This window comes from Heterodontus francisci, chromosome 11 (genome assembly GCF_036365525.1).
Source record: "Heterodontus francisci isolate sHetFra1 chromosome 11, sHetFra1.hap1, whole genome shotgun sequence".
Lineage (NCBI taxonomy): Eukaryota > Metazoa > Chordata > Chondrichthyes > Heterodontiformes > Heterodontidae > Heterodontus > Heterodontus francisci.
In genome coordinates this window covers 42,499,454-42,526,852 of record NC_090381.1, presented here as the reverse complement: position 1 = coordinate 42,526,852, position 27,399 = coordinate 42,499,454, and the positions used below count along the sequence as shown (strand labels likewise).

Below are 27,399 nucleotides of genomic sequence, written 5' to 3'. Positions count from 1 at the left end.
AATAAATAAAGGTTAGAAATCATAATTCGCCTACGCCCGTGAAGAAAGTTGTGGATACACAGCAAGACTGTAGTGGGTGAGATGGCATTTTAAAAATTTCAATATTTTCACATTACATTTTATTGACGCGGCAATTAAAATTGTAATTTCAAATTAATTAATAGTTTTAGCGGGTTGATGCAAAGAGGGTCAGAAAACAGATGATTCCACAATAACTGAACCTGTGTTTTTAAAATTAAATTCAGAATCTCTTTTACCTTGTTATAATCTCTGGATCAAATATTTTCGCCAGCTTTTTTTAAAAGCCCCAGTCTGAAATCAAAGAGTGCAGTTTCTAATAAACGAGCCGCTTCGCACTCGGTCACTCTTGACCATTTGTCCAGCCCGAGTCTCTCAGTCTCACAGCCTCCCTCTTTGACAGTCACTCACTCACTCACTCACTCTCTCACTCCTCTTCCCCAGGCGGCACCTCTCAATTTCTTTGCACTAGCTCCGATGCAGGGTCACAGACCTGAAACATTAACTCTGCTTCTCTCTCCACAGATGCTGCCTGACCTGCTGAATATTTCCAGCACTTTCTGTTTTTATTTCAGATTTCCAGCATCTGCAGTCTTTTGCTTTTCTTTAACTGAACCTGTTCCTCTGGTTAGTAAATGTAGTTGTTTTCATCAATCAGTACATTGGTATCTGTATAAAATCTATACATCCTGGGATAAATCAAAGATTAAAAAGCTACCTGTCTTAGTTCTAAGTTCACTTTGGAACGATTCGGACTTTGATTCAGACATTCCCCAAAATAAAATTCTGATACCCACATCCACACTGAAAATTAACTGTTGTCAGTCAGAGATGAACAAAGACCACATAAAACTAGAATTTAAACATTCTTAGCCCTGCCAGATAGTTTAAGATGAGAAGTATCTATATATGCTCATCATTAAACAGATCTCCACACACACAAACACACGCAGACACGTATATGAATGTACAAGGAGTCCCTTTATAAATGTCACATTCTATTTCCCCAGTGCCGACAGCTTAGAATCACTCACAGGACAGAGGATGTGACCGGACAGAATTCATCACACGTCACTCAGCCAGAGGTGCTCTGAGCTCTTGTTTCTGACCCGCGCTCAGGACAGTGCAAAGAAATTGAGAGGAGCCGCCTGGGGAAGAGGAGTGAGAGTGAGTGAGTGTGAGTAAGTGAGTGAGAGTGAATGAGTGTCAGAGAGTGAGTAAGTGAGGGTGAGTGTCAGAGAGTGAGTAAGTGAGGCTGAGACTCGGGCTGGACAAATGGTCAAGAGTGACAGAGCCGAGCGGCTCAATGTAAACTCGTTTAATAGAAACTGTTCTGATGAAAGGTCACAAACCTGAAACATTAACTCTGCTTCTATCCTCACAGATGCTGTCAGAGCTGCTGAGTATTTCCAGCACTTTCTGTTTTTATTATTAATAGAAACTGCACTCTTTGTTTTCAGACTGGGGCTTTTAAAAAAAGCTGCCGCAAATATTTGATCCAGAGATTATAACAAGGTAAAATAGATTCCGAAGTTAATTGTTTTAAAAAGCAGGAGGATAATTAAAACCAACTGGAAACGTCCCGTTTTCCTTCAGATTGAAGTGAAACGCAATCGCCAATTTTCTGGTAAGGATTTTAAAAATTCCTTTTAATGTTTGGAATACGAAAGTTTTCAAGCGATGTTTCTGAACTGGAATAATATTTTATAGTTTCGTATAAAACGAGTTTGTTGAGTTTATCATTTCAATGTTTTGTAATATATTTCTCCCTCGAATATAATTCTCTGCAGTGAATTACTGACTGATGTTTAACATTATTCTTGTTATCTACATTGGAGGTTAGTGATTATATTAAACTTTCAAAGCTCGGGTGAAGTGCAGTGGGACTATCTTCAAATCTGGATGAACTAATAAGGAACTGAGCTGAAGCAATAATACTGCGGATGCTGGAAATCTGGAATAAAACAGAACATCGACCTGAAATGTTAACTCTGTTTCCCTCTTCATAGATGCTGCCTGACCTGCTGAATATTCCCAGCATTTTCTGTTATTATTTAAAGAATTGATCTGCTCTGAAGTGTCTCTGAGCAGATTATTGTAGCGCTGCCTTTAGCGACTCGGATTTATAAATCTTGCCGGAATTTGCACTGTGATTCCAGTTGCTCTTTCTCACGCCCTGTTTTTATTTGCTGCACATCTGTATTTTGAGAAGGGAATGTTATAAAGTGTATCTCGAGGTAAGTGCTCACTGGACCCGACGGGCAGAACACATTTAGCGGGAAAGCTGCATTTCTGCTGTTCTGCGGACTTTGCCCATGTTTTAAGAGGTAAAGCCGCGGTAATTATGAAAACTGTACATTGTGCATTACCGGTACGGTTCAGTGGATTGTTACTCAAGAGGGAATGGGATTTTTATATTTATCAATCTAAAATCGATTATGTGCGATCTGCTTAGGGACCTTTCCCTCTATTAAAGGCGCTATATAATTGCAATTTGATGTTAAATATGAACTGAAACTTGGAATGTCCTTTGGTATTAATTTTTAAAAAACAGAGAATGATCAATTTGTGAAAGTAACCGTTTGGTTGCAAACCTGTTCCTCACCTTAACTTCAATTCCAGAGTTCCTCCTGGTTAGAATTCTCTTGGTTTTAAAAAGGGGGAAATACTAAAATTGAATTATAGTTTTGTGAATTGCTTTGACGATAAAGCAGAATCTAAGGATAATTTGTAACATCACAAAATTAAAGACCGTTGTACAGGAATTAATTCAATATTCACTGTGCCGGCTAAATCTGTTTTTTACATGTGTCTGTTTTAAGTGAATCCTGTTCCATTTGTATTTTGTACTCTTTAGTGGGACAGTTTTCTTCAATGGGTGAAGATTTCATCCGTGCATTAGCGGAAACAAAATCCTTATAATCACCTTTTTAGTGTTCTTCATTTCGTCTACAGACACAATCCTTACCTGATACATTCAAATTGGAAATATTTCAGAATCTTCCATTCTCCTTGTTAATATCATCTTTGCGTGACATTTGTAAACTTTGAGAAATACCTCAACTTGTTTAATGTCAAAAAGACAAGTATTGTTTTCTCTCACTGCACTTTGTTGGCCGATTATTTGTCAAAGTCAATCATTCCACTTAAATTGTGATGATAAAACTCAAGAACATGACTAAAATGCGGGGGGAGGGGGATCAAATGAAAGGAGATGCAGCGCAGCCTCGCTTTCTCTCTCACACACAGTAGTTGATATTTGGAATAAATTTCCATTCATAGTAGATCAATGCTACTCACATCTTTAAGAACGAGCTGGATGATTGAGAGATAGATTACTAATATTGAATGGGGTTTCTGGGCATCAAGTAGACATAGATATAAAAACAAGAAATGCTGGAACCACTCAGCAGGTCTGGCAGCATCTGTGGAAAGAGAAGCAGAGTTAACGTTTCAGGTCAGTGATCCTTCATCGGAACATAGATAATTATTTATACTTCAAACAATGGATCCAGCTCTGTTCGGATCATGGGAATGTCCTGTGCAATAAAACTACTCCTGGCTGGAATACATAGACAGTAATGTTAGATTGATCTCCTGGAATCTTGTGTTTCTGTGACTGGTGATTAAAATGTATTATTTATTCTGGTTATGTGACCAGATTTTAAAAATAAGATATTATTTTGTCAGCTTAATGGCTGGCTAACATCATGCAGATCTTCACAGTCATTTGGCTTTATTTTATGTTACTAACCTCCAGTTCATTATGTGTGTACAGGAGGTAAAATTAAGTCAGAAATGGAAACTAACTTTTCTGCTATTTACTGTTGTACACCCAAAATTAAAAGGCTGAATCAGAAAAAAGTAGTCTATTTGCATACTTTAAAAGCACTCATTTATCTTTGTATTTGCACTTTATAGAAAGCTAGACTGAGAAAGTATGCATCGCTGTTTTACTGAAAATTTGAAATGATCCTTTAATTACTTTGAACATAGTCTATGAGAAGGTGAATAGGGATAAGGTGGGTAAAAATTGGAATCTGCCTTAAAGTTAGCATATCTGTTGCATCTGCACATAGCCATTTGCCTTTGCGTGGCCTGCTTCAGCTGCAAGCTCTCTGTGGTCCCAACCACAAGCTTCTCAATATAGCAAATGTATCTCTTAATAGGTCAGTAGGACGTGTGATATTAATGGCACGAAGCAAGCAAAGTGAATTTATTCTCCCCTGTAGTTTAATGCTTTGCTGTTGCAAATTCCTCCCCCATGCCTGGGACTGATGAGACTCAACAGACTTGAGAATGTCAAATTGTAGTGATATGATACATTCCCATTTAAAAACATAGCAGTCAAACCACTGCTTGGAGTTGGACACCATACTATATATGAAGAGCCTCCTAACACCTTCTCACACTCGTGGACAAGATGCAAGAAAAAGCTTGCATAGGGCAGACAATATTTCTCTGCCTACAACCTTTTTTTGTCACACATTTGTCTTTCTTGATTTAATTGATACTATTCTGATTACCAAACCTCTGAGCTTTCCGATCTTGTTTCTTGTAAATTCCAAATGCATCATTTTGCGAACTCTTTATCTTCTCTGTATTCTTCATTCTTTTCCGGGACCTCAAATTTGTACATCTCACACTATTTTTTTCATTTGCCTCTTCTTCCCAGAATTGTTACACTTGAAACCCAAGCTTGGCAGCAAATGCCCAAATGCTTCTCAAATGATTAGATCTCAGTCTTGGTTGTGCTTTGTACCATAACCAGTGGCCATCACTGATTCTCAACTTACAAACAAAATGCCTCAACATACTCCAATTGGGTAAACATTAAATTCCCATGAAAGGACAAGTGCTGTTACTCAATAAATTTATTTTATTCTTCTGCAGATGAAGTTCTTTTAGAACCAGCACTGCAAACAAGAAACAAAAAATAAACAGTACAAAGCACAGATATAAAGAATTTTCACCTGTTCAATGTGAAAATGCTGGCACTGCTTTCAGGTAAACACTTCTGGAATTATTAAGCTATTGTCATTCAGAAATATAAATATTCATCAATTTAATGTCGATATATTTATTTTCCTTTCCAGTATTTCATTTGCTTACACTGTGTGGGTCAGAGATCTCAGCCGTGCCCAATAGCATCATTAATGCCATTGTGGGAGAACAGGTTCTGTTCCCTGTACATAACCATTGTGGAGCTCAGTATGAAGTAACATTTCTGACTAAATCACCAACTCATGCTATACTTGCTACATGGGGATTCAACAAATCTGACAAACACCCACTGTACGAAAACAGACTGGAAAGAAGCACAAAAGATTCTGTGGTGTTGTACAAGGTACAGATTAATGACACTAAACTATATGGATTACAAGTCGAATGCTACAGCAAAACCATGACAGAGACAAATGAAAGATTATTTGATTTGCGAGTGTTTGGTAAGTTACTTGATAATATAACTGTAAAATAAAACTGAGGTTTTTAAACTCAATGTCTCTCTGAGACAATTATTAGAAGGCACAATAGTGTTTCTCTCCATGAGGAGGTTCCAGACCTCTACTCAGGACTCCAACTGATAGCAGGAACAAAGTGGAGAGGGAGGAAGGGAGATTGCTCACTCTGTGAGAGGCCTTCTCATTATCCCAGATCTGTTAGTTATCTGGAAGCTCCATCAACATCTGAAAACAGAATCTCTAGGCAAACATTTTGAATAAGCCTCCAATGTCAGGGCCTGCTGTGTGTGTCCAGCTTTTATATTAACTCATTTGAACTGTAGTAACTTCATAAAATTAACTGGAGGTTTACTGTGGACAGATTGTACCAAAAACGGGCTTGTGTTTTGTGAGGAAGATTGACCAAGCATTTTCAGCAATCCAGTTATAAATATTACAGATTTGTATACTTTACTAGACTTAACCAATCACTTATTCTACACTAAATTTCATGGTTTGGAGGACATACAGGCATTTCTGTAACCATCATCGTGAATCCCGCTTGGTGTGTTGCCTCCCTGGTGCCACGATAAAGGACATCATGGACAAGGTGCAGAATATTCTGCAGTTGGGAAAGTAGTGAGCCAGAAGTTGCAGTACACATTGGTACCAACAACATAGAGAGAGCAAGTATTGAGGTCCCACGGTCAGATTTTCAGGAGCTAGGGATGAAGTTGCAAAGTAAGACCTGAAAAGGTAGTAATTTCTGGATTACTCCCAGTACCACACACCAGCAAGAGTAGAAATAAAAAGATAGGGAGAATCAAAGCATGGCTTGAGATATGGTGCAAGAGGGATGGCTTTAGATTCTTGGGACATAAAGGAATGAGAGTGTTGGACAGTGCGAGAGATGGGAGTAGTAACATATTAGATAGAAGCAGACTAAGAGGACTAAGAAGAATAGAAAACCAGGTTTAAAATGCATGTTTGTAAAAGCACAAAGTGTGGTGAATTAGGTTAATGAGCAACAAGCATAAATAGCCATGTGGGAATATGATGTTTTTTTGTTTGTTTTGCTGGATGTGGGCGTCGCTGGCTCGGACCGCATTTATTGTCCATCCCTAATTGTCCTTGAGAAGGTAGTGGTGTGCTGCCTTCTTGAACTGCTGCAGTCCATGTGGTATAGGTACACCTACAGTGCGGTTAGGAGGGGAGTTCCACGAGTTTGACGCAATGACAGTGAAGGAATGGCGGTTTAGTTCATGTTAGGGTGGTGTGTGACTTGGAGAGGAATTTGCAGGAGGTGGTGTTCCCACGCACCTGCTGCCCTTGACCTTCCAGGTGATAGATGTTGCAGGTTTGGAAGGTGCTGTCAAAGGAGCCTTGGCGAGTTGCTACAATGCATCTTGTAGAGGGTACACATTGCTGTGGTGGTGGAGGGAGTGAATGTTGAGGGTGGTGAATGGGGTGCCCATCAAGCAGGCTGCTTTGTCCTGGATGGTGTTGAGCTGCTTGAGTGTTGTTGGTGCTGCACCCATCCAAGCAAGTGGAGAGTATTCTATCACATTCCTGACTTGTGCCTTGCAGATGGTGAACAGGGATTGGGGAGACAGGAGGTGAGTTACCTGCCGCAAAACTCCCAGCCTCTGACCTGCTCTAGTAGCCACAGCCTTTATGTGGCTACTCCAGTTCAGTTTCTGGTCAATGGTAACCCCAAGATGTTGATAGTGGGGGATTCAGCGATGGTAATGCCATTGAACGTCAATGGGTGATGGTTAGATGCTCTCTTGCTGGAGATGGTCATTGCCTGGCACTTGTGTGGCGTGATCGTTACTTGTCACTGATCAGCCCAAGCCTGGATGTTGTCCAGGTCTCGCTTCATATGGACATGGGCTGCTTCAGTATCTGAGGAGTCACGAATAGTGTTGAACATTGTGTAATCATCAGTAAACATCCCTATTTCTGACCTTGCGATGGAGGGAACGTCATTGATGAAGCAGCTGAAGATGGTTGGGCCTAGGACACTACCCTGAGGAACCCCTGCCATGATGTCCTGGGACTGAGATGATTGACCTCCATGCACTACAATCGTCCTCCTTTGTAATAGGTATGACTCCAACCAGTGGAGAGTTTTCCCACGATTCCCATTGGCTCCAGTTTTGCTAGGGCTCCTTGATGCCATACTTGGTCAAATGTTGCCTTGATGTCAAGGGCAGTCACTCTCACCTCACCTCTGGAGTTCAGCTCTTTTGTCCATGTTTGGACCAAGGCTGTAATAAGGGCAGGAGCTGAGTGGCCCTGGCGGAACCCAAACTGAGCATCATTGAGCAGGTTATTGCTAAGCAAGTGCCATTTGATAGCACTGTCAACGACCCCTTCCATCATATTGCTGAAGATCGAGAGTAGACTGATAGGGTGGTAATTGGCCGGTTTGGATTTGTCCTGCTTTTTGTGCACAGGAAGCAAAGCCTGACAGGAAAAACTGTAATGGAACAATGGGTGATCTTTGAAGAGGAGTTGTTTCAGGTACAGGCTGGGTATATTGCAACAAGGGAAAAAAAGGTAGGGAACCAAAGCCAGAGCTCGTTGTGTGATGAGGCAGATAGAGATTATGATGAAATGAATAAAGAGGGTGTATGATGCTTATCAGCTGAATTCTTCAAGTGAGGACTAGGCCAAACACAATAAGTTAAGAGGGGAAGTAAAGACTGGAAAAGAGATAATATGAGAATAGAATAGCAATTGACATGAAAGGAAATCCCCCAAATCTTCTACCGGCATGTCAGTTGTAAGCGGGTAGAAAGAGGTAGAGTGTGGCCTATTACGAACAAAAATGGTGATAAATGCTTAGAGATGCAGGGCAAGCTTAGAAGACTTAATCAGTACATAGTATCAGTGTTTCCTAAGGAGGAGGATGCTGACAATATTATGGTAGAGGCGGAGATGCTAGAAGTAATGGATGGGGTTAAATTTGATAGGGAGGATGTACATAGAACATAGAACATACAGCACAGAACAGGCCCTTCGGCCCACAATGTTGTGCCGATCCTTTGTCCTCTGTCAAGGACAATTTAATCTATACCCCATCATTCTCCTTTATCCATATACCTATCCAAAAGCCTTTTGAAAGTCCCTAAAGTTTCTGACTCAACAACTTCCCCGGGCAAGGCATTCCATGCCTCGACCACTCTCTGGGTAAAGAACCTTCCCCTGACATCCCCCTTATATCTCCCACCCTTCACCTTAAATTTATGACCCCTTGTAACGCTTTGCTCCACCCGGGGAAAAAGTTTCTGACTGTCTACCCTATCTATTCCCCTGATCATCTTATAAACCTCTATCATGTCACCCCTCATCCTTCTCCTTTCTAATGAGAAGAGGCCTAGAATGTTCAGCCTTTCCTCGTAAGACTTATTCTCCATTCCAGGCAACATCCTGGTAAATCTCCTCTGCACCCTCTCCAAGGCTTCCACATCCTTCCTAAAATGAGGCGACCAGAACTGCACACAGTACTCCAAATGAGGCCTTACCAAGGTCCTGTACAGCTGCATCATCACCTCACGGCTCTTAAATTCAATCCCTCTGCTAATGAACGCTAACACCCCATATGCCTTCTTCACAGCCCTATCCACTTGAGTTGCAACTTTCAATGATCTATGCACATAGACCCCAAGGTCTCTCTGCTCCTCCACATGCCCAAGAACCCTACCGTTAACCCAGTATTTTGCATTCATGTTTGTCCTTCCAAAATGGACGACCTCACACTTTTCAGGGTTAAACTCCATCTGCCACTTTTCAGCCCAACACTGCAACCTATCCAAGTCCCTTTGCAGACGACAATAGCCCTCCTCGGTATCCACAACTCCACCAACATTTGTATCATCTGCAAATTTACTGACCCACCCTTCGACTTCCTCATCCAAGTCGTTAATAAAAATCACAAACAGGAGAGGACCCAGAACTGATCCCTGCGGCACGCCACTGGTAACTGGGCTCCAGGCTGAGTATTTACCATCTAAGACCACTCTCTGCCTTCTATCAGTTAGCCAATTCTTAATCCAACTGGCCACATTCCCCACTATCCCATGCCTCCTGACTTTCTCCATAAGTCTACCATGGGGGACCTTATCAAATGCCTTACTAAAATCCATGTACACCACATCCACTGGTTTACCCTCATCCACTTGCTTGGTCACCTGCTCAAAGAATTCGATCAGGCTTGTGAGGCAAGACCTACCCCTCACAAAACCGTGCTGACTGTCCCGAATCAAGCAGTGTCTTTCCAGATGCTCAGAAATCCTATCCCTCAGCACCTTTTCCATCAACTTGCCTACCACCGAAGTAAGACTAACTGGCCTGTAATTCCCAGGGTTGTTCCTATTCCCTTTCTTGAACAGGGGCACAACATTTGCCACCCTCCAATCACCTGGTACCACCCCCGTCAGCAGAGAAGATGAAAAGATCATTGCCAGCGGCTCTGCAATTTCATCCCTTGCTTCCCATAACATCCTTGGATATACCCCGTCAGGCCCGGGAGACTTGTCTATCTTCAAGTTATTCAAAAACCCCAACACATCTTCCCTCCTAACGAGCACTTCCTCGAGCTTACCAGTCTGCTTCCCACCGTCCTCTTCAGTAATACACCCCTTCTCATTCGTAAATACCGAAGAGAAGTACTCATTCAAAACCTCACTTATCTCTTCCGGCTCAACACACAGTCTCCCGCTATTGTCCTTGACCGGACCTACGGTCCCCCTAGTCATCCTCATATTTCTGACATACGCGTAAAAGGCCTTGGGGTTTTCTTTTATCCTACCCGCCAAGCATTTTTCATGCCCTCTCTTAGCTCTCCTAATCCCTTTCTTCAGATCCTTCCTGGCCATCTTGTATCCCTCCAGAGCTATGCCTGTGCCCTTTTTCCTCAACTTTATATACGCATCCTTCTTCTTCCTAACAAGACTCTCAACCTCTCTTGTCAACCACGGTTCCCTCACATGACCATCCCTTCCCTGTCTGACAGGGACATGCTTATCAATGGCCCCTACTATCTGCTCCTTGAAAAAGTTCCACATTTCGACCGTGCCCTTCCCTGCCAGCATATGCTCCCAACTTATGCTCCTCAGTTCCTGCCTGACAGCATCATATCTACCCTTCCCCCAATTGTAAACCTTGCCCTGTTGCACATACCTATCCCTCTCCATTACCACAGTGAATGCTACAGAATTGTGATCACTATCTCCAAAGTGCTCGCCCACCAACAGCTCTATCACTTGCCCTGGTTCATTACCTAGTACCAAATCCAATATTGCCTCCCCTCTGGTCGGGCAGTCTACATACTGAGTCAGAAAAGCTTCCTGGACATACTGCACAAACACTACCCCATCCAAACTATTCGATCTAAAGAGTTGCCAATCAATATTTGGGAAGTTGAAATCCCCCATAATTACTACCCTGTGACTTCTGCTCCTTTCCAAAATCTGTTTCCCAATCTGCTCTTCCACCTCCCTGCTGCTATTGGGGGGCCTATAGAAAACTCCCATCAAGGTGACTGCTCCTTTCCTGTTCCTGACCTCAACCCACAGTGCCTCAGTCGGCAGATCCTCCTCGAAAATTCTTTCAGCAGTTGTTACACTATTTCTAACTAACAATGCCACCCCCCCACCTCTTTTACCACCATTCCTAATCTTATGAAAACATCTATAACCAGGTACCTCCAAAAACCATTCCTCCCCCTCACCTATCCACGTTTCAGTGATGGCCACAACATCGTAGTCCCAAGTGCCCATCCACGCCTTCAATTCACTCACCTTATTCCTGATGCTTCTTGCGTTGAAGTATACGCACTTTAACCCTTCTCCGTGCCCATCTGTCCTCTGTGACAGTGCTACCTTCCCCAATACCTCACTACACTCTTTGTCTTTCTGAGTGGACCCACTGGTCCCTGGATTACAAGTCCGGTTCCCATCCCCCTCCCAAACTAGTTTAAACCCTCCCGAACAGTACTAGCAAACCTCCCTCCCAGGATATTGGTGCCCCTCTGGTTCAGATGCAGCCCGTCCTGTTTGAACAGGTCCCATCTTCCCCAGAATGCAGTCCAATTATCCAAGAACTGGAAGCCCTCCCTCCTACACCATTCCTGCAGCCACGTGTTCAGCTGTGCTCTCTCCCTATTCCTAGCCTCACTATCACGTGGCGCCGGCAACAAACCAGAGATAACAACTCTGTCCGTCCGAGCTTTCAGCTTCCAGCCTAACTCCCTAAACTCACTTCTAACATCTGTGCCACCCTTCCTTCCTACGTCGTTGGTGCCAATGTGCACCACGACCTCTGGCTGCTCCCCCTCCCCTTTAAGGATCCTGAAGACGCGATCACAAACATCACGGACCCTGGCACCAGGGAGGCAACAAACCATCCGTGCGTCTCGCCTGCGCCCACAGAACCGCCTGTCCGTACTCCTCACCATCGAGTCCCCGATGACTAGTGCTCTCCCATTCTCCCTCCTTCCCTTCTGAGCCACAGTGCAGGACCCCGTGCCAGAGGCCCGGTCACTGCAGCCTGCCCCCGATAGGCCGTCCCCCCCAACAGTATCTAAAACTGTATACTTGTTGTTGAGGGGAACGACCACAGGAGATCCCTGCACTGACCTCTTCCCACCTCTAACTGTTACCCAGCTGCCTTTGATTTGTGGAGTAACGACTGAAAGGACTGGCTATGATTAGAGTGGAAATGTCGCCCGGTCCAAATGGCTTGCATTCCAGGTTGAATATTGACTTGAATATTGGAATAATGAGTAAAATTTCAAAATTTGCCAATGATACCAAACTTGGAGGTGTTGCACACAGTGAGAATGATACAAATCAACTACAACAGGACATAGATAGGCCGGCAGAATAATCAGACAAGTGGCAGATGAAATTTAATACAGAGAAGTGTGATGTGATGCATGTTGACAGAATGGATAGGGAGAAGCAATATAGACTAAATGGCACAGTTCCAAAGTGCACACAGGGACAGAGGAACCTGGGGGTTCATGCACATAGATCTTTGAAGGTGACAGGATATATTTACAGATTCATTAGCAAAACATTTGAGATCAAGGTGTTGAGTACAAAAGCAGGGAGGTTATGCTGAATCTTCATAAAGCTCTGATTAGGCCACAACTAGAGTATTGCGTCCAGTTCTGGTCACCACACTTTAGGAAGGATGTAAGGGTCCTTGAGATGTTGCAGAAGAGATTTACCAGAATGGTTCCAGGGATGAGGGATTTTAAATTGGAGAAGCTGGGGTTGTTCTCCCTGGAGCAAAGGAGAGTGAGCAGAGATTTGATAGCGGTGTACAAGTTTATGACAGGTTTGGATAGGGTAGACAATGAAAAGGTGTTCCTATTAGCTGATTGTACAAGGACTAAGGGACACAGATTTAAGATTTTGGGGATGAGATGCATGGGTTGGGTGGGGGAGTGGGGGGGGGGGGGGGGGGGGGTGGTGGTGTTGTGGGTGAATGTGAGGAAAAATGTTTTTATGCAGTGAATGGTAATGACCTGGACCTCCCTGCCTATGAGGTTGGTGGAAGGGGAGAAGATGAATGATTTTAAAAGGAAATTGGATGGGCATTTGACTGAAATATAATTAAAGGGCTATGGGGATAGAGACGGGGAATGACACTGATTGGATTTCTCTATAAAGAGCTGGTAGGACTTGATGGGCCAAATGGCCTCCTTCTGAGCAGTAACGACTCTGTGGCTACATGTAAAATGTGAAATTCAGGAAGTAGTACCAAGTCTCCTCATTTACCTCCTAACTATTCTTTTATTTTAGAACCAGTTTCTAAGCCTGTGCTGACAATAACTGCCAAAAGCTCAACTCCAAATATCACTCTGAGCTGTTCTGTCTCCAAGGGAAATAACGTCACATTTCACTTGTCACAATCCTTGTCTGGAGCCATCAATAGAACCTCTGATGGTGAAGAACTAGTGATAGACCATTTTAGTGAACAGGAACAATACGTGTACATCTGTACAGCAGAGAATCCAGTCAGTAATGCAACCAGTGATCCCTGGACCAGACAGCAGTGTAATGGGAATAATTCTGGAGGTAAGAGATTGTAAAAGCTACTCGTACTGCAGTACTTGACTATTTCCTTCTTCTAGCGCAGCCTCCCATTTTCCACTTTCCATAAACTTGAACTCATCCAAATCTCGGCGGCCCATATTCTAAGTAACATCAAGTCCCATTCAGCCATCACCTGCTGTGCTCCCTCTCCTACACTGGCTCCCTGTCCACAACCCCTCAATTTTAAAATTCTATTCCTTGTTTTCAAATCACTCCATGGCCTCGACTCTCCTTATCGCTGTAACTAGTCCAGGCCTACAACCCTATGGGATGTCTGCACCCCTCCAATTCTAGCTCTTGCACATCCCCAATTTTAATTTCTCAACCATTGGCAGGCAGGCTTTCAGCAGCCTCGGCCCTAAGCTCTGGAATACCCTTCCTAAACCTCTCTCTTTGCCTCTCTCTGCTCAGAGAAGGCTCACTAGGCCGATTCCTGAAATAAGGGGTTTGTCTTATGAGGAAAGATTCAGCAGGTTGGGTCTATACTCATTGGAGTTTAGAAGATTGAGAGGTGATCTTATTGAAACTTATATGATTCTGAGGGGGGTTGACAGGGTAGATGCTGAGAGGATGTTTCCCCACATGGGGGAATCCAGAACTAGGGGGCACAGTTTCAAAATAAGGGGTCTTCCATTTAAGATAGAGATGAGGAGGAATTTCTTCTCAGAGGATCATTAGTGTTTGGAATTCTCTTCCCCAGAGAGCAGTGGAGGCTGGGTCATTGAATAGATTCAAAGCTGAGTTAGACAGATTTTTGATTGACATGGGAGTTAAAGGTTAGGGGTGCAGGCAGGAAAGTGGAGTTAAGGCCACAATCAGATCAGCCATGATCTTATCGAATGGTGGAGCGGGCTTGAGGGGTCGAATGGCCTACTCCTGCTCCTATTTCTTCTGTTCTTACATTCTCCTTTAAGCTGCTCCTTATAACCTACCTTTTTGACTTAGCTTTTGGTCACTTATCATAATATCTTCTTATGTGACTCGGTGTCAAATTTGTTTGATAATGATTAGATTAGATTAGAGATACAGCACTGAAACAGGCCCTTCGGCCCACCGAGTCTGTGCCGACCATCAGCCACCCATTTATACTAATCCTACACTAATCCCATATTCCTACCAAACATCCCCACCTATCCCTATATTTCCCTACCACCTACCTATACTAGTGACAATTTATAATGGCCAATTTACCTACCAACCTGCAAGTCTTTTGGCTTGTGGGAGGAAACCGGAGCACCCGGAGAAAACCCACGCAGACACAGGGAGAACTTGCAAACTCCACACAGGCAGTACCCAGAATCGAATCCGGGTCCCTGGAGCTGTGAGGCTGTAGTACTAACCACTGCGCCGCCCACAATAATGCTTCTGTAAAGTGCCTTAGGATATTTTACTCTGTTAAAGTCGCTTTATAAATGCAAGCTGTGATTGCTGTAGTAATGAGAGACAGGCACTGATACAGAAATATTTTTTAATATAGATACTGAGTGGAAAGAAAAGTGGAATAACTGTACCGTTAGAGTCAAGCTTGGTGAAAATTGGTGGTTAGATGTGGGGGAGAGGGCATTCAAAGTGCTGACAAATTGAGTCTATTTATGTTTAAAATGGCTTACTGAAAAGGCAGGGTACTCTGAACATACATGTGACGTGTACCGACTTTTAACTCATGCTGCATTAATTTCCGTGACGTTTCTCTTGATCTTGATTTGTACCTTCAGAGTTCTGGTGAGGATGATTTACAGTGAAAGTAACAATACATTGATGCTGTTACTTGGCTGTACCAATTTTCAACTCATGATCTTTTACTTTGGAAGTCTATAGTATACTAAGTTAGTTATGGATATTTATATGTCAGTCTTGGTTCAAGTGTAGCATTCTCACTGCTGAATTAAAAGATTGGAATTTCAACTCCACTCTAAAGAGTTGAATACATTATCTAGATGGACACCTTTGTTCAGTACTGTTGGAAGTACGGTCTTTCAATAAGATGTTAAACCTTCTCAGGTGGGCATAAAAGATCCCATGGCACTATTTGATGAAGAGCAGGGAGTTCTGCCAGCAAAGATTTATCTCATCCAACATTACATGAACAGATCATCTGATCATCTATCTTATTGCTGTTTATGGGTCTTTACTGCGTGCAACTTGGCTATGGCATTTTCCAATGCTGCATCAGCGACTACACTTCAGAAATAATTTATTGGTTGTGAATCATTTTGGGGCTTTCATGAGGCTTTAAAAAGTGATTTAGAAATCAAATTCTTTCCCTTTCTTTACGCTGAATGTTACTTGGCTTCCTTGACAATATTTGTTCAACCTTTAATATCATTGATATTTTCGAGTCATGTACATTAGTACATAGTATTTCTCCATGACACTTGGGGTATGGGTCTTGATTTGGCAGGGTCTAATATGCATGAGCATCCCCTGTGCAATATTGTTGAAGTCAGGTCTCTAATGACCATTTTAAAAAAATGGATCTCAAGGTTTATACAATATTTGGTAGCAGAAATTCTGAACATCATTATGTAGTATTGAATATTGACACATTATTAAAGTGTTCCGCAATTCTCAGCTACTGAAACTATTCACAGACACACACCTCTTTCAGACTGCTTGTAAAAAATGGCAATGGAAAAACTGCAATCTAAACCAAACTGAGCAATGTTGATCAGCAGTGATCACCATAAGCAACTGTAAAGGTACCATATTCAATATGGTGCGGTTTTGAGCATTGCATTCACTTAACACTACCAAGAGCGAACACGACAGAGGAATTCCGCAGAGCATAAAATAAAGTCTTGCATTTAGGATGTGCAGTCACATTTCAAAGTCTTAAAATTATATATAAAAAAGGAAGAAACTTAATCAAATCCTGTGGGTTTTTTCTCCGAGCTCAATAATGTGGCCTCTTCAGCTAAATGTTTACAAACAGCAGCGATTCACAGAAAGTTCCCTCAACAGTTAGTTTCTAATTGAGCTAAGAATATTTATATTTAGGTCACTTCCACAGCAAGAACCGGAGCAGTGACCTTAAAAAGTGGCCAATCAGATTAAAAGCAGCCTCCCCTTAGAAACTAAACATCAAAATTATTCTCCAAATCTCAGACAATCCATGAAAAATTAAATGGGAGATCAGCTATTAATAGTAAAAAAGACATATAGGCCTCAAGTTGTAGGTTAGATCCCTTACTCCTGGTTTTTCTTGCACTTCCTGAAAATTGGTTTTAAAATGTTCTCTTTGCTTATGTGTGCAAACACAGTAAGTTAATTACCCATGTAACAACAAGACATGATACAACAGTTCCAGACATATGGTATTTTGCCAATATCTATCCATATATACATATGTTAGTGTATAACAATAATTGCTTTCCACTCAATCTACCACATCACAGGTTTGTTAAACTGCTATTTCAATGTTTTAACCCCTTTCTATTTTAGATCATAAACTGCTCTGGAATATTCCCACCATTGCTGCACCAGTATTGCTGTTAGTCTTGGCTTTAATATTATACATCTGCTACAAAATAAAACTGACTGCCTGTGCTAAAGAAAGCAGTAAGTACAATGGTTATTATTAGACAAAACTACAAGGGTTCAGCAGAAGTTCAAGGGTGTTTGTTATTTATTCCATGTATTATATGATTTACAAAGAGCAAAAATTACTCCTGAAAATATTCAGAAAATACACAGTTGATCAAAATACTTCATCATTTCAGGACTAAGTATTGGGGCTAAAACTGCACTCTACATTTTCCAGAAGTTATATTTAAAAAGTCCAGCATCAAAATTATTTTCATTTTTACCGATAATTATTAAACAAAAAGCATAGTTTTCCTAAACATTTTATTCTTGCAGATTAAGAACATAAAGTGCGTGACTGGATGGTTCCAAAATTAATACCTCTCAAAGGCCCAGTCTCCCAAATATCTATCCAACCCTCCCTGAAATGTTCCCACACTGCCTCCTTGCGACTGCCCACTCCACACATTCCCATCTTCTACATAAAGTAGTTCAATCTAGGAACATAGGACAGGAGTAGGCCATTCAGCCCCACAAGCCTGCCCCACCATTTAATTAGATTATGGCTGATCTGTACCTCAACTCTATTTATCTGCCTTAGCTCTTTCAGTCTTGAAAGCTACAATTACCCCAGCAGCATAGGTTTTTTTTACTGGGGATTTTAGATTTCTTCTACCCTTTGTGTGAATAAGTGGTTCCTGGTTTTCCCTGCTAAATAACCTAGCCCCAATTTTAAGATTGTGTCCCCTCATTCTTGATTCCCCTACCAGAGGAAATAGTTTATCTGTATCTACCCTAATCCTTTTAACAGGGTATTCAGGCCGACTGGTCCATGTTATTGTTTATGCTCCCTATGAGCAACCTCCCATTCCTCTTCATTTAACCCTATCAGTGTAAAGAAATGTGAAGGACCGAATCATACAGCACAGAAGGAGGCCATTCAGTCCATCAGGTCTATGCTGGGTCTTTGAAAGAGAACTATTGAATTCATCCCACTCCTCTGCTCTTTCCCTATAGCCCTGCAAATTTCTCCTTTGCCGAGTGTATATCCAATTCTCTTTTGAAAGTTTCTATTGAATATTCTATCACTCTTCCAGGAGTACATTCCAGATGATTACAGTCAACTCACTGCAGACATCACCTTGAGCCTAGAATTAGTGCATTGTGCAGGGGAAGACAGACTATTTTAATATAACAATTAAAAAGAGGTTGTATGTTTTTATATGGTATAGAAATAGCATAATTGCTACCCGCTATTCCACTATATAATCAAAACAGTTCTGATATTATCAAGCAAGTATTCTAATCCTCAAAATTGATTACTGATGTTATGATAAATTGAGGCTGTGATACTAGGATTCTGAATGGAGTCTTCCTATGTTAAATTGAATGTCGTTAATGCTTTAGCTGTAATTCTGAAATTAAGTTACTGCTTTGTTTGTGAAATTGCATTGCTAAATATATTATCCTGAACAGATGCAGTGTAATATTGCAGTTATAGGACATTAAACTGTGCCGTGTTCAATCCTTGATATATTTGGACTAAGCAGAGTTAAATGTGTCCTTTTAGTTGATTCATTATAGTCGACTTAAGAACCAATTTAAGTATTTGACAAAGTCTTGATATGAAACTAAATCCCAATTTATTAATTTACAACTGCTATATTTTGACTGTAAGGGCCCTGCTCCAAATGATTTTCGAGTCAGGGGTCGGGGGGTGAAGGGAGGGGTCTGAACCCAGTTTTCCACCAATCATGAGCCCATAGCACAAAAGTGGTAAGAAAAGCACATCAGTAAAATATCAAAGTAACATGTGAAAACTTTGTAAATTGATTGGTTGAGATATATAAATATATCTAGAATTAAAAATTTTACTCAGAGAGACCACGGCAAGTGAAAAAATGTTGTATGGGAATTTTGTTATGGGGGTGAAGCTTGGGCACAATATTGGAGCTGAGTGGATGAAGTTTTACTCTGTGCTGGATAAGGATATTGGGTGCTTAACAAATTCATTTAATCTGTAATTTTTTGAGCATATATTTGAAGCACAACTATTTTAAACATTCAGAACTCAGTCAGTCATTGACACCTGCTGTAGTGCATAATTACTTTACTGCAACTAACAGCACCTGCCTCCTATAAGTAAGCAAAACTAACAGCAGCTGAACATCCCAATTCACGATTGCACTGAGAAACTGTCCCACTGGTCTCTTGTACACAGAGATTATTTCCAAAAAAATGTCACTTGGGGTAAAAAACATGAAAACCAAATTCCATTGACCAGCTGAGAAATAAAAATAGAAAATATCAAAAGAAATGTAAAAGTCACTCCATTTGTAAATGTTTGTAAGTCTCATTTTTTTTCAGTTGGCCATTTTTATTAATTTCTTTATTGCCGACTTTTTCTAAAAATAGCTCTTGTACTCTTTTGAACAGGGTAAATTACATACTGACCTTTTGTTCCTTTCTCCAACATGTGTTTATCTAGTTTCCCCTTAGATGTATCTATGCTATTTGCTTCAAATACTGCTTGTGGAAATGAGTTTCACATTCTAACCACTTTCTTGTCAAGAAGTTTATGTAATTTTATTTAATCTTCCCCCCACAAACCATATAGGGAAGTAATACTTTCAATAAATATAGTTCCCCTGATAGTTGTGCATTGAATTAACAGAGCTGTACACTTGGATTATATTACAGTGACTAATCACGCATTTCTGACTGTTTTACTCCAGAAAGCCAGTGGTTGAAGAGCAAAACAGTAGCCAGTCTTTACTTAGTCTTACATTTATTTACATTGTCAGGCAAACCCCACCTGCCAATACTGAGGCACACATTATTTCGCCAAATGAACATTAAAACTTAGGACATTTGCCTAGTGCCAGACAATGTTGAAACAATGTCTGCAACTGAAACGAGTAGCTCTCCAAGCCAGGGTGAAGTAACTTGAGATAAGCTAAAAGCACTGTCTATGGATGAGTTGAGAAAAATGGCTGAGCAGTGTGGGATCATTGTACGTGGCAAGACTAGGAAGTCTGAACACGTAAGGCTTGTGGCCAACCATTTTTCCCTTGAATCTGATGAAGCAGAAGCAGGGTTAGAAGCAGACCCAGACAGGGTAATGCTAGGAAAGATACAATTGGAACAAAAGAAACTTGAATTAGAAGACAAGGAAAGAGAAAGAGAGAGATAGGAAAAAGAGAGAGAGATGCAGGAGAGGGAGAAAGAAAGAGTCTTCCAAGAAGAAAGTGAAGAATGTGAAAGGAAGGAGGAGTAATGAGAGAGAGAGGAGAGAGAGAGAGAGAGAGAGAAAGAATATTCCAGAAAGAATGCGAACAAAGAGAGTTGAGGCAGGTTGAGTTAGTTAGGGGGCGACAGAGTAACCCTGGTGAAAGCATGGCCAATATGGAGGAGCAGAATTCAGGACTGCTAAAACTCGCCCAACTAATTCTAAAATTCAATGAGGAAGACGTGGAAGCGTTTTTCATGTCATTCATTAAACTGGCAAGGCAGCTAAAATGACCAACTGAGACCAAGCAAACTAACTGGACAAGCTCATGAGGTCTATTCCTCGTTGCCAGATGACAGTTCATCAAACTATGAACTGACCAAAAGTGCATTCCTCAGGGCATATGAATTAGTACCCGAAGCCTACCGCCAGAAGTTTAGAACCCTCTAAAAGCAAGCCAATCAAACCTATCTGGAATTTGAAAGAAGTAAGAAGCTGGTTTCTGACCAGTGGCTGAGGGCTTGAAAAATACAGCTCAGCTACGAGACTTTCGGAGAAGTAATCCTGTTAGAGCAATTTAAAAACTCCCTCCCATTCTCAATAAAAACTCATGTCGAGGAGCAGCGGGTTCAAGGAGCCCAGCAAGCAGCCATTCTGGCCGATGAGTTTACTTTAATTTATAAATCGGTTTCCCAGGGGAGAACCTTTCCTAATCACCCCCACAAATCCGAAAAGGACAATGGGTGGAAAGATGATATCCACCCAGGCAGTCCTGAAAGAGAAAGGAAAGCAGGAGACACAGGGGGACACACCTCCAGCCAAAAAGGAGCTGTGAGCAACAGTGAGTCCCAGAGACCTGTGTGCTTCCACTGTAACAAGGCAGGGCATTTAAAAGCTGACTGCTGGAAATTAAAGGGGAAACCGGTAGGGTTAATCAGGGAACACCCGCTCAGTGAAGACGAGGGCCTGATGGAAAACCCGGAACGGGCTGTGGCTTTGACTGCAGTAAGGGTGCAACCCAGGAAGCTTACTACAACCAGTGCAGGAAAAGTTAATAGGATTCCTGAAGGTGATTAGGGTTTTGTATTTGAAGGGAAAGTAACCCCATATCCCTCGAGTGGGGCAAGCAAGCCCATAGTGATTCTCAGGGACACAGGGGCCACCAGACCCCTTTTACTGGGAAAAGGCCTGACCTTTCCCCCAGAAAGTGCAATGAACACCAAAATGGTGGTGAATGGTATTGGAGGGCAGTGTATGCCTGTATATGTACACTGGGTGCACCTGGAGTGCGACCTAGTTTCAGGACAGGTGACTGTAGGGATTGTCCCTAGTTTGCCTGTGGACGGGGTTGACCTGCTCCTAGGTAATGATCTGGCAGGGGTGAAGGTGGTAGCCCCCCAGTAGTGAAAGAAAGACCACAGGAGGTCAGAGAGAAAGGGCAGTGGCAGGAGACAGTCCCCTGCAGTGTCCCTGAATGTGTAGTGGGTCAGGCCATGATCAAACTAGCTTCCCCAGAGGATACTGAATTGGCACTGCAGACAAATGACCATGAGGTCTCCTGTCCAAGACTTTCTTTGGAAAGTCAGGAGACCCGGGGAATGAATTAAATGGACTTTCCCTAGGTGAGGCTCAGCGTGCCGACCCAGTATTGTGAGAGTTAGCACAGGCTGCCCCAGTCTGAAAGTGAAGCAGAGGGAGTCCCTGATTGCTACTTTTTAAAGAATGAGGTACTAATGAGGAAATGGAGTTCTCCTCACAGACCTGAGAGCAAGGAGTGGACAGTAGTTCACCAGTTAGTGGTGCCACAGAGGTACCGGGGAGAAATATTAAGAAGGACCCACGAGACTACAGTAGCTGTACATGCCAGTATACGAAAGACCAAAGCTCGCATAAGACAGCAGTTTGACTGGCCAAAACTCCACAAAGATGTGGTGGAGTACTGCAGGAGTTGCCACATGTGCCAGGTTGAGGGGAAACCCCAACCTACAGTGAAATCTGCACCCCTAAGTCCTGTACCAGTGTTAGGAGGACCTTCCAGCAGAGGACTGGTGAACAGTAAGGGACCCTGCTGAGAACAAAAGGGACAGGCAAGCACATGGCTGGCAAAAGTTTAGAAAGAGTAGGGGGAAAAGTGACCAAGAGGGCAGGTTAAAGGAAGTCCAGGAAAAATCCTGGATGAAAATCCTACCGCCCGGTCAAACAACCCAGAAAAATGTGAAAAGTTAGATCCCACATCCTCCTATGTAAATGCAGACTCTAGAAGCACTCCACCAGAGTCGCTGACAGCATTTACAGGAACCTGCAGAGACAAAGAGAGACCTCTAGGGGGCACAGAAACCATGAAAATGATGCCTCATCTAGTCAAAGTGTCCCAGAGAACAAAGGAGAGTGTAACAGAGACTCCGCCCCCACAGAGGAAAAGGGAACCACCCATCCCCTGAAGCCAAAAGAATGCATGAATCAGGGAGTGCAGGATAGACCCTCCCCCACTAACTCTCCTGAAAAAAAGGGGAAATTAAAGCAGCCCTGCACCACCCCCCCCCGCAGAACAGACCATTTTTATGAGCTTTAAGATCGGTGAATGAATGGAAATGAATGGTTTTCTTTCTGTATCTTATATTTCTCTCACACTCTGCAATGAATTTTCTTCGCATCACATTTCATTCCCCTGGATGTGGAGGTGTCAGGCAAACCCCACCTGCCAAGACTGAGGCACACATTATTTCACCACACGAACGTTAAAACTTAAAATTGCAAGCCCTGACTGGAAGAACATTTGCCTAGTGCCAGACAATGTTAAAACAATGGGGATCCAGCAGTTGCTTCCCCAATACACAGAAGTGGCTAAACCAGTTTTAGTTATGTGACTGGCTGGAGTTTTGAATTTGAACTTCTAACAAAGAATTAGATCAGAAAGCCATGTACTCATGGAGTAAAGACCTCTCCTGGGACTGAGAACATCTTCTCTCCTATCCGCCTGCCTTCATCTCTTCCCACAGAAATGAATCTTGTGAAAACACATGAAACTCAAGAGAGAACAGTTTCCTACGTGAACAAGGTTTTTTAAGACGAATACTGGGCCCCAACGAAACACAAGACCATATCTTCAGTCAAGGACTACAGCAAACTCGAGAAACAGTAACAAGATATTGCCTCAAACTGTTCTACTTATCTTTTCTTCTGCTCTTTTCTGTCCCTATTTTTGCATGTTTATATCACATGTGCACACTAACGTGGGCGCATCGTATATCCATAGATATGAACTGTATTAGAGTTCAAGTTTAAGGTATAATAAATTTCATCTTTCTGCTTTAAACCAAACAAAGCCTGTTTGTGCTCATTTCTTTGCCTTATAATTAGAACCTTTAAACAAAGATTCACAAAAAAGGGAGCTCAAAACACAGTGTGTTTAAAATTAAACCCTCTTATAATAAGATCAGGTAAAGACAGCAAAAGACCCCGAGACACATTGTTCACCTGGTCGTAACAACAGAGTGAAAGATTACAAACATATAGCTGCTAACTCAAACCCCCACTCAGTTTCTCTAAGTGTCTCCTTATAAGTGCTCAAGTAAGACCCCAATTAACACCCTCCACCTGCATATAACTAAACACAACTGATAGATTATCCCTGACTAGTTTTCAAAAAAATAATAAAATTGTGTGAATCTTATGTACTTTTTCAGATAGAGCAACACAAAGGAAGAATGAAGAAATAGCTTACCATAAAGAAGGATTTATTGAAGCCACATATATTACTAGAATTGATTTAAGCTAAAAAAAAATACCCACACAATGCTACTCGCACTGTCAGTCTCCCTGTGAAAAGAGGCAACTAACTATAAAAGCAGGAGAAATTGATTGACTCTCACTGGGCTGCCAAATGAGGATCATTGGTATGGAGTTTTTCATTTAGCTCTATTGTGTCAGAAAATGCAATGGAATTGTGATAAATTTTATACTGTCACCACACTCTGACAAAACTGCAGTTAATGTAATAGCTTCACCCAGATTCCAACACGCATGCATCAGATGGCAGGTGCTGTGTGTCTATCAGGGCCCTGGCAATTTATTCTACTGTCTGCTCTGGAGAACACAGGTGCCAATTGCATCACATTGTTTCTAGAGCAGCAATCAGCTTGTGCGTTTTGATCACTGATGTACATTTGTAACATGAGGCTCTTGTTTAGCTTTACTACGTTGCATGTCTGTGTATTGAGAATGGGAATCCTATTCAGCTATGTTGGAGTACTGAACTTAATGGTCACTTACATCCAGACTGTAAATCTTGTTTTGCAATAAAGTTAAAACAAATGTGGGGGTACATATCCTATTCGCTGCTCAGGCACAAAACTGGATTTGTGGATCGATGATTTCACTGAAAATTGGACACCCTCTATAATGATTACCCAATCCCAATGTCAGGTTTGTGCCTGGGTAACAAGTTGAAAATCTACACATGAAGTCAACTGCTGTAAACAGCAGCCATGATGTATTGTAGATTGACAATGTGTGTATATTACCAATGGTGTTTTACAAATCAATTCATACTTTACTTCCAGATGGCAGTGGTGCCCATGTGACTGTTCATTAGGGATGACATTTGGCTCAGTTGTGATCACCAGCCCAAAGTTTAATCACCTTCACTGTTTGGGTTCACCAATGATGAATGGGCATTTAGTTTGGCTATCAAGGCAACCAATGACTGTCGAGCTGTATCCAGCAAGGAGGAAAGAGAAAGCAAAATTGGAGAAAGATTTACAGCAAAGAGGAAGTAACAGTCAAATCATACAACCATATGTATATAAAGAAAACAAGGATAGAGTTGCAGCAATATCTGCAAACATTGAAATAAAAGCAAAATACTGCAGATGCTGAAAATCTGAAATAAAAACAGAAAGTGCTGGAAATACTCAGCAGGTCAGGTAGCATCTTTGGAGAGAGAAGCAGAGTTAACGTTTCAGGTCTGTGATCTTTCATCAGAACTGTCAAAGGTTAGAAATGTAATAGGTTTTAAGCAAGTAAAGCCGGGGGGGGGGGGTGGTGAGGGGGTGCAGGTGGGAGGTGTAAGAGAACAAAAGGGAAGGTGTGTGATAGGACAAAGGACTGGAGGGATTAACTGATAAGGAGGTCATACGGCAAAGGCAAAGAGAGTGTGCTAATGGTGTGACCAGTTCATTATTCTGTCATTAACACTCTGCACTAATGCTTTGTCTTTCACCACTTTATCCAAAAACACTTCCAAATAATACATATAAAACTGAATTATTCTTTCTTGTGCATTCCCTTAGTGCCTGTCCTGTGTGTGACTTTGCTTGGCTTCGTGCTCCTACACAATGCTAACCCAGTGGCAACAGCACGACTGGTGGAAGGCTGCTGACATTCAGTGGGAAAGACTGCAGATGGTTTTGCAGGACGTCGTTGAGTAGCTCTGAGCTTTGAACCTTGTGGGTGGCAGCAGGCTGAGTGGCTGGCTCACAGGCAACAGCAGCGGCACTGGCAAAGTAGCAGTGGTGGGATCATAAATGCTGTCATCCTGATAGAGTTTTGATGAAAGATGTTGCGAGACCTGCTGAGTATTTCCAGCACTTTCTGTTTTATTTGTAAAAGGCTTGATTAATCTAATTGAATTTTTTGAGGAAGTAACAGAGAAGGTTGAAGAAGGGAATGTGGTGGATGTTGTTTATATAGATTTTAAGAAAGCATTTGACAAAGTACCACATAAAAAGCTGGTTAACAAAATTGAAGCTCATGGATTAGGAGGGTCAGTGTCCAGTTGGGTAAAAAATTGGCTCAAGGACAGAAAACAGTGAGTCATAGTAAATGGTGGTTTTTCAGACTGGAGGATGGTAGACAATGATGTTCCCCAAGGGCCAGTGCTGGGACCACTGCTATTTTTGCTATGTATTATCACTCCAACGTGCTATGTTGAGTAATAAATTTTTTAATCCACTGGCTGGGGACCTGAATTATTTTTTTTTAAATATTAAAAAAGGAACAGAAAAAATGTGACTTAGCTAGCAGATTAAGATGGCCACCTAATTTGCAACACTGTATCCTACATTCCAAGAGCTGTGAGGCGGAGACAAAATGTCTGCCCTGTCCAAGCAAGAACCAAGACCTGGGAAATTTAAGGGAACTGCCTGTTCCCATTAACAATGCATCAAGACTATTCATGAACAATGGGACCCTGGTTGCAAGAAAGGAATCCCGCGAGATGGATTGTTTTAGTTATGAGAAGTACATTGATAACTACCATGCTTGAATCACTGGGTCACTGTCATGTGACAAACACCCCCCATCTGTGTTTTATAAACTGGTGTTACTCTGCAGCAGGTTGACAAGAGCAGACACAAATGAGGGTCCCTCCCTTCTCTCTCTCTCCATTCCAGCTTGCAAGCTTTGAACCCTGCCTGCTGACTGACCACCTCTGCATACTCTGGCTGCAACAAGAGACCCCTTGGAGGAAATCAACCACATCACTGCCTCCAAGAGATCCAATGAATCAGCCATCTATCTCTTCAAACTGGAAGCCTCAGAACCACTGAATTCAGCTAGAAGCCAGCTGAATTACCAAACTCCACAGACTGTATACCCCTTTTTTCTATGGACTCTAACTTGACCGATCCACCTTTCCCCACTTTGCAACCTATTTGTGTGTGTGTGAACCTCAAATGTGTGTTTGTGTGAAAGTTGGACTGTAATTTATTATTTTACTTAGATCGATTTAAGTACTGTTTCAACTGAGGCAGCAGGAGTGCACTGTTAATTCAGTCCCACTTCTCCTTGGGTCATAGCATATCAATACGTTTTCCCATCTACTGAAAACCAGCCAATTACAAACTCTATTTGTCCCCCAGAATAAAGCACACCAACCAGGTTTCTTTAATCAACAACAAAATTAACTATTTATTAATAAACTAAGTCTTAAACATTAAAAGATAAATCTATATACAAAACGATTTTAAAACTCTGTATTCTCCCTAACCCTCATGCACACACACATACATCCAAAAACTGGCTAACCATGGGAAAAAACAGATTTTTTGGTTTACAGCTGTTTCTTAGGAATAAAAAG

The 27,399-nt window shown here is 41.9% G+C and overlaps 1 protein-coding gene across 15 annotated transcripts; it reads left to right on the top strand.

Moving 5' to 3' along the window:
* LOC137375214 (SLAM family member 5-like) lies at positions 1–27,399 on the top strand. 15 transcript variants are annotated; one of them, XM_068042029.1, is made up of 7 exons: positions 1–76; positions 1,479–1,645; positions 4,912–5,025; positions 5,115–5,465; positions 13,277–13,552; positions 17,012–17,128; positions 24,008–25,705. In XM_068042029.1, exons 3-7 carry the CDS (start codon positions 5,007–5,009, stop codon positions 24,097–24,099), a joined length of 855 nt encoding a protein of 284 aa, XP_067898130.1. In that variant the 5' UTR covers positions 1–76; positions 1,479–1,645; positions 4,912–5,006; the 3' UTR covers positions 24,100–25,705. The 15 variants fall into 15 exon arrangements, 13 of the variants coding, with proteins under 13 accessions (XP_067898130.1, XP_067898135.1, XP_067898129.1 ...); XM_068042028.1 differs by lacking the exon at positions 1–76 and adding an exon at positions 1,033–1,103; XM_068042025.1 differs by lacking the exon at positions 1–76 and adding an exon at positions 1,112–1,195.

Coding starts and splice junctions, on each gene's coding strand:
- LOC137375214 (XM_068042029.1), top strand. Junction 13,553..17,011: donor TAATGGGAATAATTCTGGAG/GTAAGAGATTGT, acceptor TTTCTATTTTAG/ATCATAAACTGCTCTGGAAT. Junction 17,129..24,007: donor TGCCTGTGCTAAAGAAAGCA/GTAAGTACAATG, acceptor GTACTTTTTCAG/ATAGAGCAACACAAAGGAAG.